Source organism: Cololabis saira, chromosome 14 (genome assembly GCF_033807715.1).
Source record: "Cololabis saira isolate AMF1-May2022 chromosome 14, fColSai1.1, whole genome shotgun sequence".
NCBI lineage: Eukaryota > Metazoa > Chordata > Actinopteri > Beloniformes > Belonidae > Cololabis > Cololabis saira.
This window is the reverse complement of record NC_084600.1, coordinates 11,074,767-11,091,649: the sequence shown is the minus strand read 5'-3', so window position 1 is coordinate 11,091,649 and position 16,883 is coordinate 11,074,767. Positions and strand designations below refer to the sequence as shown.

The following is a 16,883-nucleotide window of genomic DNA, read 5'->3' as shown; positions in this document are numbered from 1 at the left end:
GTATGTCTGTCTTTGAATGGTTTATTCAAAGGTTATTGCAGAAAATAGGAACTATCACATATTGACCAATCAGAAGAAGGGGCGGGGCTAATTCAGGCCAATGAAGGTCAAGTACTCAATAACGAGTCAGATGACACCACCCATGACTTTATGTCAAACCATTCAAAAGTTATGGCAGAAAGTAGGAACTATCAAATATGGACTAACCAGATGAAGGGGGGTGCGCTTTTTGGCGTCTATCGTCGCCACGGTAACGCTTTTCTTTAAGTTGCGACATGATGAAAATAATTCCAGATGTAAGGCATGTGAGCATGTCATTATGGTCCATAAATGTTTCTAAAACAGTATAGAACAATCTTTGCCTGTTCTTGTGGGTCAGATTTGGTCCGTGGGTTGAGCTTGACATTTTCTAAACTAAATCATTAAAGCCACTCTATGTAGCAATACCACTTTTAGTCACATGGGGGCATACTGTCTTTTGTTTCGGTTTGACAGTGGCTCAAATAATATAGTGCGTTGGGACAGTCCAACATGTCTTATAGCATTTTGTCCCATTAGAGGAACACTAACACAAGGGTTTGGCACATCTCCTTTTTTAAGATATGCTGCATTAGTGGTCAGAATTGATATTACCATATACAGTTGCTATAGTTGTTATGAAACAGTCATTTCTGTCATTGGCATTAAACCTTGCCAGAAAGGTCTGTCATCTCTCTTACACCCCATTTTTGGGTAACTGCGCTATATAAATATCATTCATCAAAAATTATCACTGCTATGAGAATAATGTGCAATCTTTAAGATCAAAAGCACAATATGGCTTTCAAGGAACTGCAGATGCAAATTAGCCAAAGGCAAACTCTGGTGCAATGCATCAAATGTTTACATTTATGTTTTTAATTGCACATGGTCCCTCTCAAATAAAATTTAAGTATTTCCTTCAAATCCATGTTTTTGAAATTACATTAGTGTTCTGTGAATCAGATCAAATCTAGCATTTTAGCTAGATATGACAAATTCTTTGCTTTCTAGCAAATAAGTTTTAACTTTGTCTTATGCATCATTGTTCCAAAATTTGTTATCAAAGTCAAACATGCCATTATAGTAACTTTTCCACTTCAATTTAAAAAAAACAAAACGGTCTTTAAATGAAGGGAAAAGAAGACGCAGACACAAAACACCTTTCAAACAATTTATCAAAAACAGACAAAAAAACCCCCGAAAAAATTAAAACAAAATAAAAAAATAAAGCACTAATCTAACAATCCATTTGCCTGCCAGGACAGAACGAAGCAAAAACATCAGAAGAGACATTCATTTGTTTTACAAAGCTGAGTTATCAGTCTGTTAAGAGACAAAAAGACCTCCGAGTCTCATAAATTGGCAGCAAATATTTAAGGAAAAGAAAAATGAGGAGGGGAAAGCAGTTTGAAATCAATGTCGTCAACAACAAGAACAAAAAAAGATTTGCAAACATATTTACATTAGTCACTTACTGAAATAAAAACATAAGAATCAGTCTATCCTAAAAAATCTTCCCATAAAAAAAAGGAAGATTTTTTTCTCCCGGTCACTTATAATGGTACGATATTAAGGTTGGAGAAGAGCAGTGCTCACTGCCACAAGATATCATCATCACAAAGATCCAGAAAACCACCATGTCAGCCCCCTGATATCATTTGCCAAATAGAGAGGATCCATAAACTGGTAGCACTTTATTACAAATGTATATTTAAATCTGGTTTAAAAAAGGAAAAAAAAAAAAAAAAAAAGATTACAAATCATGTGGATGTTTCCTTTAAAGAAAAAAAATTAATTCAGCACAAATGTGAACAGTTGCTTGGCTTACAGAAGTTTATGTCTGACTAGAAAAACAATGCAAAGGATGGAGAGTTTTGGAAATGATGGTGGTCCAGCAGTGATGTCCAGATCAAGCTGAGCACCAAAGCAGCTCCTCTCACCGTTCATCTCTAGATGTTCTGCTGTGGTTCCCTTCATGAGCACCTCATCAAATACATTGTTCAGCACATACGGTATGGCTTAACTGTGAGAACAGATCAAGACACGCAACAAATCTGTTTTCCAACAATCACGTTTGTGGCCTCTGCGCTATTTTCATTACAGCTCAAAATAAACCAAATGGTGTATCAAAAATCTTGGACTCTTGAAATGATTCGTTTCCTAACTACAAAACCTGCAAATCTGATGGGTCCAAAGTTTTGTAGATAATTCAGTCAGAAAAAACTCTTAGTAATTTAGCTTTAAGATCCCTGTTAACCGCCACCGTGATAAAACCGATGCAGATCTTTCTGAACTGCTTTGTCACTCACCATGACAAGGTTTCATCACTGACTTTTCCCAAGAACAAGCCAAACATTGAGCTGTGCACTGATATCTTGCTTTTTTGAGGATGTTTAAAGATAACTTTATATTGTTACTTTTGTGACTTAAGACGAATCACTGTTCACTTCTTAAGGCTTTTTTTTTCCAATGTAGATTTTTCCCCCCAATTATGTCCATTTAAATAGTGGAATTTGTGACAGCTCTAAACACATTCATGAAAATTTTAACAGTTCCTTATCTTGTAAAAATACAAATTTGACATAAGCTACATTTTGGCAAAAAAAAAAAATTGGGACACCAATACCTGAGATATAAGTGTTACACTTACTTAAAGACGTGTTAAAGTGTTTTAAGTTGTTCATTTTATGCAACCAGCAGTTCTTATTCAATTATAAATGCAGTGTTCTACACAGAATAAAACAATACCTGGACTAAGATTTTACCTGTTAAATTGATTTGTATTTCAATACACAGTAGTTTTGCAAATGTACCACAAATTTAATTTTATTCCATTTCTAGTGATGGTGACCAGTAGGCGAGCCCAGTATGTAGAATGACAAGTGACGTGGTGGCAGAGAACAACGTAAGGGATGACCAAACATATTCAAATACGAGGTATGGCCATGCATCAGTCTGGGGAATCATTAACATTTGGAGGAAATAACAGATGGAAAGCATGTCCTCTACTGTGTGGACAAAGTCTGTGTGTGGTGGGATTTTTTTGTTGTTTTTAAATTTCTTTCTGTCTCCTGTTCCGCGGAGTCACATCTAAATATGTTTTGTCCCAAAGGATTCTCATAGAAGCTGCTTCTTAACAGAGCTGTATCTTTACAAAATTAATATCCAATTTTGGTCCCATTTAAAATTTTCCTCGTATTCTCATCTTCAGTGTTGAGAGCTAATGAAGCTCTTGGGGAAGTTTCCTCTCAGTCCAGTGCAGCTTGCTGGCTTGAACGAACGGTGGTGGATCAGGCAACTCACATTCAGCGGCATTCAAGGTAGGGGAAGTCATTTGTGATAAATATAAATTGGCCTCTGAAAACCTGTGATGAAAGGGGGCAAATATTTATCTACAAGCAACAACATGTAAAGAATAATTGTAAACTGACAAAATGAGTGCACATGGTTACCTCTTGCTGAACATTTGGGGGGCTCAAGGGATTCATAACTGGTGAAGCCCACCTCACTGGTGAGATATGACGTAAACTGGTCAGGTTTGAGACGGATGCTCTTAAAATTCCTGTTAATGTTGTCCTGTCAGGTAACAAAGAAAGACAATATTTAACATATTTCAGCCAAATAAGCAAGCTCTAAAATAAATAAATAAATCACTGCTAGAGATGCACCAATCGATCAGCAACCGATCGGTATCGGCCGATAATGGCCCTATCAGTTTTGATCGGAGATCGGAAAATAATAGTTCAAAGCATCAACACTGAAAATGGCCTCGCCGGTACAGGAGTTTTACAATGTCAGAGAAAGAAAAGGAGCAACGCTGTTAAGTCCGCTGAAAGTAACAGAGACCTATAAACAACAGCAAGAAAAATAAAGAACTACATCGTAAGTAGTGATGCACCGAAATTAAAATTTGTGGCTGAAACCGAAAATAATAATAAACATTTGGCCGAATAATACCGAACAATGGTTCTTCGCAGTTTTTCATTTATTTAGCCAATTTTTTTTTTTTTAAATTGAGAATTATCTTTCACAATCTCTAGTAGGCTCTAATGTTCTGCTCTTACATCTGGTAATGCGCGACACGCGCAGCCGAGCCTTTAGGCTGATTTATGGTTCCGTGTTACACCAACGCAGAGCCTACGGCGTAAGTGCGCGTCACCGCGTACCCTACGCCGTAGGGTATTTATTCTGAATATAAAGGTGCTCTAAAGGCCGTCCTGCTCAGAGCAGCTCATCCTGGTAAAACCGGGACCAGAACATGTTCTTAGCAGATGTTCTTGAGATGGGAGTCAGAGATGCAACGTGCACTTTCTGTTTTGAAATGACACTTTTTATGTTTGTGCCACTCACTGCTTAGTAACTGTTTAATAAATACAGTTTTGGTAAATTTGACGTAGTTATGATTTCCCCCTTTGCATGAAAGTTTGAAATTAGCATATATTAATGCAGTATGAACAAGAATGTTTTAATGTAGACATATAGAATCATCATACTGGTGTGATTGTTTCCATCAAAAGTGTTAATTCAAGGCTAAGGTAAAATATCAATATATATATATACCGTATTTTCGCGACCATAAGGCGCAACTTTTTTTTTTTTTTTTTTTTTTAAATGTGCCGGGCGCCTTAAGAAACGGTGCGCCGTGTCTATTACCTGAATTACGGTAATGTAAGGCCGGCCACCATGAGAACGGTAAAGGGAGAAGGGGGCGGGTGAAGCCCCCGTGAGTTGCGACGCGAATGAGACTCCACTGAGCTGTTTAATGCGGAAACAGATGATGAAAACTTTTAAGGATTTGCTTGATGTGTAAAATACAATCAAACTAAGTTTTGCTCCGCTCTATTTAAATAAGCACACTTGTGTGTGAGTGTTCTGCAGCGCGCGTGTGTTTTGCATGTCGGGAACCGAGGAAGCACCTGCCGTGGGTTTGCGGGTCCGATCGCCCCATCCCCGGGGCAGATCCGGCTGAAATGCCGGTGGTCTTTCCCCGGGAGCCCCTACTGCAAGTCCATGTGGGCTCCTCCGGTCCCGGCCGGTCGGAAGCGGTCACTTTCCCCGGTTAAAGCAGCGGCTGCAGCAGCGCGGTGATGCGCGCTACTGCAGCCGACTTCCTGGTTCCCAAAGCGGGTCCGATGACCTGGTTCCCGGCCGTTTTACGAGCAGAGATTTCTGGGGTCTGTCTCAGGTCTGATCAGCTTCACCCTCCGAAATTTGCAGCCAAATCTGTCGGTTACAAACCCGGTACCGGATCCCGACATGCGCGGGTGTTTTTCGCGGCGCGACACACACTTACTGGTTTATGTAGCGCTTGCCTGCTGCGCTGATGGACAGAAACCTATGGTGATTTTTAAAAGAAAAACTTTGCATAAGACGTTTCCAGCCGGAGTCATTATAAGGGCGAATGAAAAGGGGGGGCTGGATGAAGGGATGATGATCAAGAAGCTGAGACAGATCTGGAAATTCGGACTGGCGCAGCTGAATTAGCGGAGCGGAGCTCCTGTACAACCCGGTACCGGCTCCCCGACAGCGCGTGTGTGTGAGCGGGTCCAGCGCGGCGGTCCCGGGACCCGGGGCCGCCGCGGGACCAGCGCGGGGGGGGGGGGCGGACCGGGTCCCGGGTCCCGGTCCAGCGCGGGGGAGCAACGGGGAGCGGACCCGGTCCAGCGCGGGGGAGCGGACCCGGTCCAGCGCGGGGGAGCGGACCCGGTCCAGCGCGGGGGAGCGGACCCGGTCCAGCGCGGGGGAGCGGACCCGGTCCAGCGCGGGGGAGCGGACCCGGTCCAGCGCGGGGGAGCGGACCCGGTCCAGCGCGGGGGAGCGGACCCGGTCCAGCGCGGGGGAGCAGACGGGGAGCGGACCCGGTCCAGCGCGGGGGAGCAGACGGGGAGCGGGACCCGGGACCGCCGCGGTCGGGATTTTTAAAAGAAAAGCGTTGCCTAAAGAGACTTTTCCAGCCAGAGTGAAATGAAAAGGGCTGGATGGATGAGGAGATGATCAGTGGCTGAGACAGGTTTATGTGCAGCAACCCGGTGGTTTTTTTAAATTCTTTAATGCAGAAACAGAATATGAACCTTTGAAGGGTTGGATTGATGTGAAAAGTGAAATAAAATATCAAACTAAGTTTTGCTTCCGCTGTATTTTTAGCGAGTGTGTGTTTTGCAGCGTGCGTGTGTGCAGCTCCGTCTCCGTAGACGGCGCCTTTTGGGTCGGTGCGCCGTATGTATGTTTTAAAACCAAAAATGACACACAAAACTGAGGGTGCGCCTTTCCACACAGTGCGCCATATGGTCGCGAAAATACGGTATTAGGGCTGTTCGATTAATCGATTTTAAATCGTAATCGCGATTATGTAATTAGAACGATGTTAAAACGTGAAAATCGTAAAATCGATTTTTGACTTTTTTTTTTTTAACCTTGTCTGCACACATATTAATGATTGACACCATATTAATGATTGATGGAAATACCTCTCAATACCTGCGACAAGTGCCCCATCGGAGAGGCTCTTTAGTGTAGGAGGGGGCGTTGTAACATGCCACCGGGCATCCCTCAAGCCAGATGCCGTAGACCGGCTCGTGTTCCTTGCAAAAACTTTTGAATAGCAAATGTAATGACTGACATTACACACCTCTACCTCCTTCATGGGTTGCATTATTATTTAGCATGCAAAGACCCAGTTTAGTTTAATTAGAAAATGTCTTGTTTTATTTAATTGGAAATATAACTTACTGTATGTTTGCAATTGCTGATTTGCTGATTTTTTTTTTCAGAGATAAAACGTTATATTTTATTATATTTTTTAAAACTTTTTTTCAACTTATTTTACAGAGTTTTGCACTTTATTCATTTATTTTTGGTTTAATAAGAGCAAAGTTTGCACTTAAAGCCCAATGGGGCAAATGTTCAATAAAAAAACAGCATATTTGAAATCATTTCTTTGCCTTTTGTCAATTCACAAAATAATCGTAATCGTAATCGAAAATCGGATTTTGAGAGAAAAAAAATCTAGATTTTATTTTTGGGCAAAATCGAACAGCCCTAATATATATCATGTATCGTGACATGGCCTAAAAATAGCGAGATATTAATAAAAGGCCATATCGCTCAGCCCTAGTGACAATGTATACTCGAATATTCACGATAGTCATTTTGTACATCGCACAGAGTAGAAGCCGAGATACATCGAGTACACTCAATATATCACCAGCCCTAGATCTGCAATATCCAGATCGGCAGATACTGATTTTGGAGATCGGTTATTGGCCCTCAAAATCCTGATCGGTGCATCTCTAATCACTGCTTTTTAAAACCAGGGCACATATGCTTTGTACCAGAAGTAATTGCATCTAAATCCTCCATAGAAAGAAAGTTGTGAGCGTCTTACTGTGAGCTTCTTCCTCCGGACGTAGGATTCCCAGGGCTGCGGCTCCAGGATGAACAGGCCTCCAGGACGGAGGTGTCGGTAGGCTCGTTTGAAGAGCCGCTTGAGGCCGCTGTCTCCCCAGTTCAGGTGAACCCACTTGGTGACACTGAGACACAGGATCACGTTGTACTCTGGGCGCTGAGTAACGAGGAGATTATCGTTCTCCAGTACATAATTGGCCTGAAGGAAAGAGGAGGTGGAGTTAAAAAGCTAAATATAGCCATGATGTGATTTTTTTTTTTTTTTTTTAAAGAAGAAAAACAAAAAAATTAAAAGAGTATGCGCCTTGGCTTACATTGCTTTACTTGTGATTTCAAAAAATAAATACAGGACTGTCTCAGAAAATTAGAATATTGTGATTTTCTGTAATGCAATTACAAAAACAAAAATGTCATACATTCTGGATTCATTACAAATCAACTGAAATATTGCAAGCCTTTTATTATTTTAATATTGCTGATCATGGCTTACAGCTTAAGAAAACTCAAATATCCTATCTAAAAAAATTTGAAAATTCTGGGAATCTTAATCTTAAACTGTAAGCCATGATCAGCAATATTAAAATAATAAAAGGCTTGCAATATTTCAGTTGATTTGTAATGAATCCAGAATATATGACATTTTTTTTTTTTTTTTTTTTTTTTTTTTTTTTTAAATTGCATTACAGAAAATAAAGAACTTTATCACAATATTCAAATTTTCTGAGACAGTCCTGTAAATACAAAATGTTTTGTGTGAGATGTTGTGGGAGGAGCTCTGTAGCATACACAAAAACTGAAGCTGCAAATACCAACAAAGCAACCTTTTTGAGCACCACATTAACTTTATCAAATCAAAGGTAAAGAGGACTGAAGGGCAGCAGTAAACTTTGCAGTTGCTTTTAAGAAATGTAGAGACTCAATTTTTCCTCGTTCAATCCCCATCCTCACATAAAAGATATCAAAACTCAAAGCCATACATCATTTTGATAGATTAAATCACAGGGGCAAAGTACCATAATGTTATGCAATTCATCCTAACACTGTCAAAAAACACCTGTTTTATTAGTCAAGTTTTGTTCACCAATCTGTGGCCATTGCATCACTGCTTCCCATGACACCACATGAAGCCTACTAAGCTATGTGCATGTTGAAGAGCTGTGGATCAGAGCCATTTCCAAAAGCCTGAGGAAATTATAGGACGCAGAGAGAAATGGGAAAATGTTACCCGATTTCATAAGATTAGCTAAAATGGCAGCGGTAATTTCAGTGAGTACTGAGGCAGCAGAGAGGGGATTCAGGACTTTGAACAAAATCGGAATAGGCATCTGCAGTCAGTCATCCACAACGGTCTGGAATTATGCGTTTGATTAGGGACAAGCAAGCACACTCTTAAAGCCATGCAGACCAAGAGGAGGCAGCTTTAAGTTTAGGTTTGATTACGGTTTAAACAGTTGGGTTAGCTTTTTGGTTGAAATTGTGCAGTTGTGTAAAATTTCACTCTTCATAATGGTCTATTTGGGCAGTATGGCCATTAGTTGCTTTTCTTTCTTTTTTTTTTTAAACCCAGACAGATAGGAAGAAGATCTAATGCAGATATTCTTGATTCTCTCAGCAGACCCTGCGCCCTTGCGCGGAGGCAGCACATACACAATGAATGGGAAAGCCGGCGACGGCTAAAGGCTAAAGAACGCCATGATTGCTGCTCTTGGCCCTGGTTGGAAAGGTGTGTTTGCAAGTTTGTGGATAACAGCATTAGGGGTGGGACGATACGGGTAAGTCCCAATTCGATACTTTGGCGATATGTGGCCCAGGATATCGATAATATCACGATATTTTCGATATTCGATATATCGATATATCGGTAAGAGCGATATATCACGATATATGGGACTGAAAAAGAAAAAATACCTATAAAAAGGAAAACGTCTGTAGTTATGCATTTATTCAATGCTAAAACTTCATACAAGAAAGTGCATTTGTATATTTCCTCACTGTCTCCTAGGCTTGTAAATGTAAACACTGTACAGCTGGACAAATTAAAGTGCATGAACATTAATAACATGTTTTATATAAACCAAGACAGTGCACTGCTTTGTTTCTAATACTGAAAAGTCAGTAAGCAACTTAATTTTGCACAGTACCTCACTGCCTCCTAGGGCTGAGTATCTATTAAAATGTCAAGAATTGATCCGATTCTTAAGATTCAGAATCTATTATCACCATTTGATTCGATTTGATCCGATATTGATGTGGATTAGTGTTATTAAAAAAAATGTTTGCGCTGTTGCCTGAATTATATGACTGTAAAATAACTAGTGAAATAATACTTTCACAAATAATTATTGTGAAATAACTAAGAAATAACTCAAATAGGCTTTTCAATATGCCTTCTTTTCCAATATCCTTTTAGCCTGTCTAATTTATTCTGTCACCACACACACATATTGCCATGAAGCATCAGGCATTTTTCACTTATCATGACAAACTGTATCCGATAACAGAAGAAAGCAAACAAGCTATAATAAATATAAATAATATGAACTTCATTGAACTAATATAACATTTTGAAATTTAAGCTGAAATATCCAAAGCACTGAACAGGTTTTGCACGGGTGGGCGTGTGTCTGTGTGTCCGTGTCGTGTGTAAAGGCTGATTTATGGTTCCGCGTTACACCAACGCAGATTTACGCCGTAAGGTACGCGGCGACACGCACCGTACTGTACGCGTCGCCGCGTACCCTACGGCGTAGGCTCTGCGTTGGTGTAACGCGAGCCGCTCTCCTCACGTGGAGCGCGAGCGGAGCGGGGTCCGTTTCTTAACGCAGCTGGTTGTCTGTGTGAGCGGACATTAACGCACCTGGCAGCTTAAACACCAGTAACTTCCAGCATTAACAGTGCTGCTCAGCCCGCTGTCTGTACGAAGTAACCCGTGGTTCTGTATTTTCTGAGCTGGTTTCTCAGGCGGCCGCTTTGATATGTTTGTTTTGTTCACGAGGGCAGCGGGGGCGGGCGGGGCAGAGCTTGAACAATAGTGCGGTGACAACCGCGTAAACCATTATGTGTGTTGTAATAAAATATCGATATTAGCCGACAGTATATCGATTATTTATTGAAACAGAGAGCACAACAATATATTGAAATATCGATTTTTTTTCCCACCCCTAAACAGCATGTAAGCAACATATGCACAACATATAGATGCAACAGTTCCTGGTCATAATAATTTAACATTGAAGCGTAATCTAGAAATTCATCAATGTGAGAGGACCACTGGGTTGCCTGGCAACTAGCAGTGGTTGGGTATGTAGCACCAGATCCAAAAGACATCCCAGACTTCATTTTTGAGGGGTACATTTTGTTAAACAAGAACCTGCAAACTTTCCCAGTTAAGTATTTACATGCTCTGCATTGACAAAATAAACTTTGCAAGCAGTTCATAGTAGCTTTTTATGGCATCAACTTTGTGGTCTGATTATAAGATGATTAGTTACATGGTGCAAAGCTGCATGCAATAGGCAAAAACATTCCCTAACTCATCATCAGGTCCTAGGGTGCACAAATTATCTCAAATTGTCTTGTGAGGTTGGGGTCTTTCTTACAATCATGCATTTGTATTCTTCAAACATATGTGTGTTTATAAAATAGTAAACTTTGTATTTATGTACATAACACAGGCAGTGACAATATATACAGTTGTGTGAAAAAGTGTTTGCCCCCTTCCTGATTTCTTATTTTTTTGCATGTTTGTCACACTTAAATGTTTTGTCATCAAACAAATTTAAATATTAGACAAAAATAACACAAGTAAACACAAAATGCAGTTTTTAAATGAAGGTTTTTGATTAATAAAGGGAAAGAAAAATCCAAACCTACAAACAGGTGTGGCAGTAATCAGAAATTGAACTCAGCTTTCATGAGATGTGATAAACCACAGTCGATTTATGTTTTAACAGGGGGAGGGCAATCGCTTTTTCACACAGGGCCATGTAGGTTTGGATTTTTTTCACCTTAATATCAAAACCTTCATTTAAAAACTGCATCTGGGCAGCTCGGTGGTGCAGTGGGTTAAGCAAGCGGCTCATATACTGAGGATACAGTCCTCCTGCAGTGGTCGCAGGTTCCAATCCCGGCCTGCGCACCTTTGCTGAATGTCATCCCCATTCTCTCTCTCTACCCTGTTCCTGTCTGCAACTTGAATAAAGGGCCACTAGAGCCACAAAAAAATCTTTTTAAAAAACCCTGCATTTTGTGTTTACTTGTCTTATCTTTGTCTATTTAAATTTGTTTGATGATCTGAAACATTTAAGTGTGACAAACATGCAAAAAAAATAAGAAATCAGGAAGGGGGCAAACACTTTTTCACACAACTCTACATGAGTCAATGACGTGACGCCTATATTTTCTGAAAAACAGACTTTTTTTTAATTCAAAAAAGGTTTAAATGGATAAAACAAATACCATATAAATGACCTACCTGTCCCACATATGGACTCACTTGAATTTTACAAAAAATACTAGTTATTTGGGATTTTGTTGTTGTTTTAAGCGTCAAAATGTCATGTGGTGCGACCGTCCGACCATGACTCTTGTTTTGAAAACCTTTTTTGAAATCAATCTAAATGTATTTAAATCAATCTTCTGCTCTATCTGGCATAATTTCCAAACTGTCTTGTAGTGTGTAAGATTGCAACACATTTGTATTTATATTTCCATCATAATATACAAACAAAGTTTGACTGATGTTCATTTTATGAAATATCATGTGGCGCAACCATTAAAAAAACAACCATTTTTGTATAATACTGAAAACTTCAAGGAAATTAATTTATTTTAATATGAATCATGGTTGCACCACATGACCTTTTTTAAGGCTAGTGCCAATTCATCTTGACAAAAAACTCTGAAATCACTTAATTTAAAATTTTTATATAAATTTATGTGTACATAACATTCTTAATGTTTGAACTACTGCAATAGATATTCTTTTTTTTATTGTTTTAAAATTGACCTGTTGAAAATCCTTATTCGTCATTGACCCACATGCGTTACAACCAAGGCTCTCAAATTACAATATTGGAGCAATCTCAGACATCCTGCAAAGTATTCACACATGTAATGCCGACTTACCTTCATGAAGGACACATTGGAGGGGAACACCCCAGGCTGAGCGCTGGTTGTTTCTGTTAGAGGGGGAGCTGCGATGGGCCCCCTGGAGATCCGCAGGGACACGGGAAAAGAGCAGTTCACAGAGTGATCAGCAGTGGGTGCATTGCAATCTTTTTGCTCCATTTCCTCCATTTTGCCGTCCTGCCCCTGGGTACCCACGTCATCTGCGGGACTGGAGTCATTGTCATTTACAGAGCCTGCATAGCCTCTATGTCCTTTCTCCGTTCCATCCATGCTCTCAGCTTCATTGTGCTTCTTTTCAGTGCTTGTGTGACTCTCGTCTCCATTCCTCTCCTCCTGTTTAGAAATATCTTTTCCCTGCACTGCACGCCTGGCTTCTTGGGTTTGCAGCTCAGAGAGATAATGTCTGATGTTCTTACGAGCCGCATGTATGAGATCACTGTCAATATCCAACCCCAGTATGCGAGCAGGTCTGAGCATCTTGGCAATATAAAGTGTTAGATGGCCAGAATTGCAGCCCAAGTCCAGGACATCTTTACCTTGAAACCACTCTGGGTGGAGCACATGTATACGTGGGTCTTCACTATTGCCGGGGTTGCGATAACCGTAGTATTTGTTGTAGTTCCCATACTGGAACTTCTTGTGGTGCTCCTTTGCCTGACCGTGAGGATGCTGGTGCTGGCGAGGTCCCGGGCCTGTTTTGGGACCACTTCTTGGTGTGTGAAAACATTTCTGTGGTGCCCCCGAACTAAAACTCCTGTCTCCAGGTCCCAATTTACAAATGGGAGTAGAATGGGTGACGGGCAGCTCCATTTTGCCCGAGTTGCGTCTCCTTTTGCGTCTGCTTGCATGCTGATTTGGTCCCCCAAACAGGGAAGTGGTATAATCTTCTACAGAGATAGGTACCACCTCGTCCTTGCAGCTGACCGAGTTGTCAGCCGTGTTCTCAGAATCCCCTGTGACGCTCGACAAACTGTTGGACTCTTTGGAGGCATCTAGTGAAGAACATGTACCCAGCATACCTGGAAGCTGCATGGAGGTGCCAGATTTGGTATCACTTTTTCCAGATTCAGAGAGGTTCATGAGCGAAGTTGAAATTGCGCTGCCACCTCCACCTCCTCCTCCACCGTGGTGTCGGTTGCGATGTCTTTTCCTTCCACTGCTCTTGAAGGGAGACACCAATAAGCTGCTGTCTGCTATTCCACTGTTCAGGTTCAGTGGATCAGTGATGTCTCTGGGGATGAGAATCTCTACGGGGTCTCGGCTCTTGGCTGGAAGTGGGGAGGATTTTGGCGTCTCTGCGTTAAGTGCTCTGTTCACCTCCTCATCCAGCAGGCTGTTGAGATTCAGAGGGTCAAAAATGTTGCCGCCTAAGAGGAAGTTGGTAGGCAGAACAGAGTCGCTCTCAGAGTTGGCCCTTCGTCTCCTCTTGCCAGATGTTGGCGGTTTAAAACTAGAACTTGCTGTGTAGCGCCGCTTTGTTAGTTTTGTTTGTTGTTGTTTGGAATGCTGGAAACTGTTCCTTCGATTGATGGTGTTTTCATTCCCCCTGGCTCTTGGTCCAACACTGTCTGTGCTGGTATGTTTTGGTGAGGCGGCACTGCCTGGGACAGGACAAGCAGCTGCAAAGTCCGGGGTAGCTGCAGCTTCCTCCATTATCACAGATACGCTGCTGTAACCACCAGTACAGTCTGAGAGCTGCAGAGATGATGTTGAACTGGCCTCTGGACTACCAGTTTTTGCAGTATCCTCATTTACAGACATCTGCTTTAATTTCCAGAGCTAGTACAGACATTGGCGTTTCTTGTTCTCTGAAAAAAAAAACAAAAAAAAAAACACAGATGTTAAAGGGGACCTTTTATGGCATCTAATACCTATTTTAAACAGGCCTTGAATGTCTTAAAAACAAGCTTTTGATTGTTTTTGCTAAATAAAATAGAATTTCACCCTCTGAGCCATGTCTTTATCTTCCCATTCTCTAACCTCATTATCTATGAGGGATTCTGAGTGGGCGGGGCTATGATAATGAGGCTCTGTGCTGATTGGCTGCCTGAATGACGCGATACACCGCTACGAAAAAATGGCGGAAGCTCTGGCCGGCGGAGTTAGTTGTGGACGTGGTTTCACGCATCGGAGGCCAACCTATGTAAATCGTATTTTCGTTACGTAACAAAAGGGAGCAGAATCTTATTGGCTCGTAGATCCACATGACACTGGACGGCTCATCCGGGCGGCTGTACAGACACTGCAGAATTTGGTTGCTTTCCTCCTTCTCTGAGTTGGCAGGCTGAGGGGAGACCACTTTATATATGTTAAAGCAAGAAAAAACATGTTTTTCATAATAGGTCCCCTTTAAATGAAGAAACATGAGGTAACAATTTAACCTCTTTTGATCCTTTCAAATATACAGTATTTAACAAGTTACTAGAAACCAGGTACTTTTCAAATGCTGCCAGGATCAGGGTGGGATGCCATGTTATTTGCAATTCAAATGATATAACCAGATTACAAAATGTACCTATAGAAAATCCAAATTATGTTTAAATGGGATTCTTGATTAAATTATATTGACTCCACATTTAAAAGAGTAAACAAGAATATTTGTGTGCCTGGCCTCTTTTTTACTTTTATTTAGTCAGTGTAATCATTTTCAAAGCTGTTTTTGAGGTCAATAAAATAAATCAAAAGCTAATTAAATTGTACTCTACTTCAAAGATTCTACTGGACTGTAATTTCTTGCATTTCAACAATTTCAAAGTATTTTTTACTGAAAATAAACACTCAGATTTTATAAATTAGTCACTAAACAGCCAAAGACGTCAACATCTTTACATTTGGATCAAAGAATCTGCACATCCATGGCCCACTGCAACATTTGGAAAGACCAGTTTCCTTCTACAGGACTGTCTCAGAAAATTAGAATATTGTGATTTTCTGTAATGCAATTACAAAAACAAAAATGTCATACATTCTGGATTCATTACAAATCAACTGAAATATTGCAAGCCTTTTATTATTTTAATATTGCTGATCATGTTTTACAGCTTAAGAAAACTCAAATATCCTATCTCAAAAAAATTAGAATATTCTGTGAATCTTAAACTTAAACTGTAAGCCATAATCAGCAATATTAAAATAATAAAAGGTTTGCAATATTTCAGTTGATTTGTAATGAATCCAGAATGTATGACTTTTTTTTTAAAATTGCATTACAGAAAATAAAGAACTTTATCACAATTTTCTGAGACAGTCCTGTAGGTGAAAAACTTTGCATTTCAGGCAGATGGTGAACACATCAAGCCCCCGCTCTCTCCTGCCACTTCCTAACACATGATTGAGTCTCTTGTGTACAGACGGTATAAAACACCGAAGACTGAACCCCCTCTCGGGGGAAAAGCCCGACACATGAAGCGTGTTTGGGGGGGGGGAGTGTTGTAGTTATCTGCTTAGCCTGGTTAGCTCCTAGCCCTGACGGCTGATTCATGGTTCCGCGTTACACCGACGCAGACCTACGGCGTAAGGCTGATTTATGGTTCCGCGTTATCAACGCAGAGACTACGGCGTAGGGTACCGCGTCGGCGCGTAACTTACGCCGTACCCCACGGCGTAGGATCTGCGTCGATTTAACGCAGAACCATAAATCAGGCTTAATGTGGCGGGCCAGAGCGCTGAAGCGCCGCGGGAAACGTTCAGCTTCAGTCCGGCCAGCGGGAGACGGATCACCCGCCGAGTAGAGTCGTAGTAAAACCCGCCAGTCCCAGTTGTGAAAGTGCTCCTATCTCCCGGCTGGTCACCACCTGCTCCCCCCGCACCCCCGCTCCACCTACCGTTAGCCCCGCTAGCTCCAGAGTCTCCACATCAACACACCGTGGGGCAGAAAGGCGCTAAACGCGGATATACAGCAGAGCTGGACACCCCCCTCCCTTACTGTGTCTCTACGGCTCCTCCACTGAACTCCGCTCGGTCAGGGTCGGCCAGGGTCGGCCAGGGGGCTGTTAAAGGATCCCGTTGGCGGCTGGCAGCGGCATGGCGGCGCATGCGGGCTCCGAGCGGCGGCCCCGCATGACTGGACTGGCCGGGGCGGAGATCCTGATCCGGGGTCTGGATCTGGGAGCGGAGCCGCTCACTACGATCCACTCCTACCAGAAAGATTCACAAATGGGGATGAGAGCTGCACTCAAGATCACTTTTTTGATAAATAATAAAAATATATATTAATTAAATAATTTCTGGATAAGACCAGAGGTTAAGTACGGAAGAGTATTAGGGCCATCATGCAAGAGAAAAAAAATTTGAGAATTTGAGCACTTCGAGAAAAAAGTCGTAATGTC

The 16,883-nt window shown here is 41.4% G+C and overlaps 1 protein-coding gene across 2 annotated transcripts; it reads right to left on the bottom strand.

Annotated features, from left to right (window-relative positions):
* Window positions 1-1,184: 1,184 nt before the first annotated feature.
* mepcea (methylphosphate capping enzyme a) lies at window positions 1,185-16,681 on the bottom strand. 2 transcript variants are annotated; one of them, XM_061739660.1, is made up of 5 exons: window positions 16,380-16,681; window positions 12,553-14,363; window positions 7,406-7,624; window positions 3,474-3,597; window positions 1,185-3,386 (listed from the first exon to the last, which is right to left on the bottom strand). In XM_061739660.1, exons 2-5 carry the CDS (start codon window positions 14,314-14,316, stop codon window positions 3,352-3,354), a joined length of 2,142 nt encoding a protein of 713 aa, XP_061595644.1. In that variant the 5' UTR covers window positions 14,317-14,363; window positions 16,380-16,681; the 3' UTR covers window positions 1,185-3,351. The 2 variants fall into 2 exon arrangements, with proteins under 2 accessions (XP_061595644.1, XP_061595645.1); XM_061739661.1 differs by having other exon boundaries at window positions 16,481-16,681.
* Window positions 16,682-16,883: the final 202 nt, after the last annotated feature.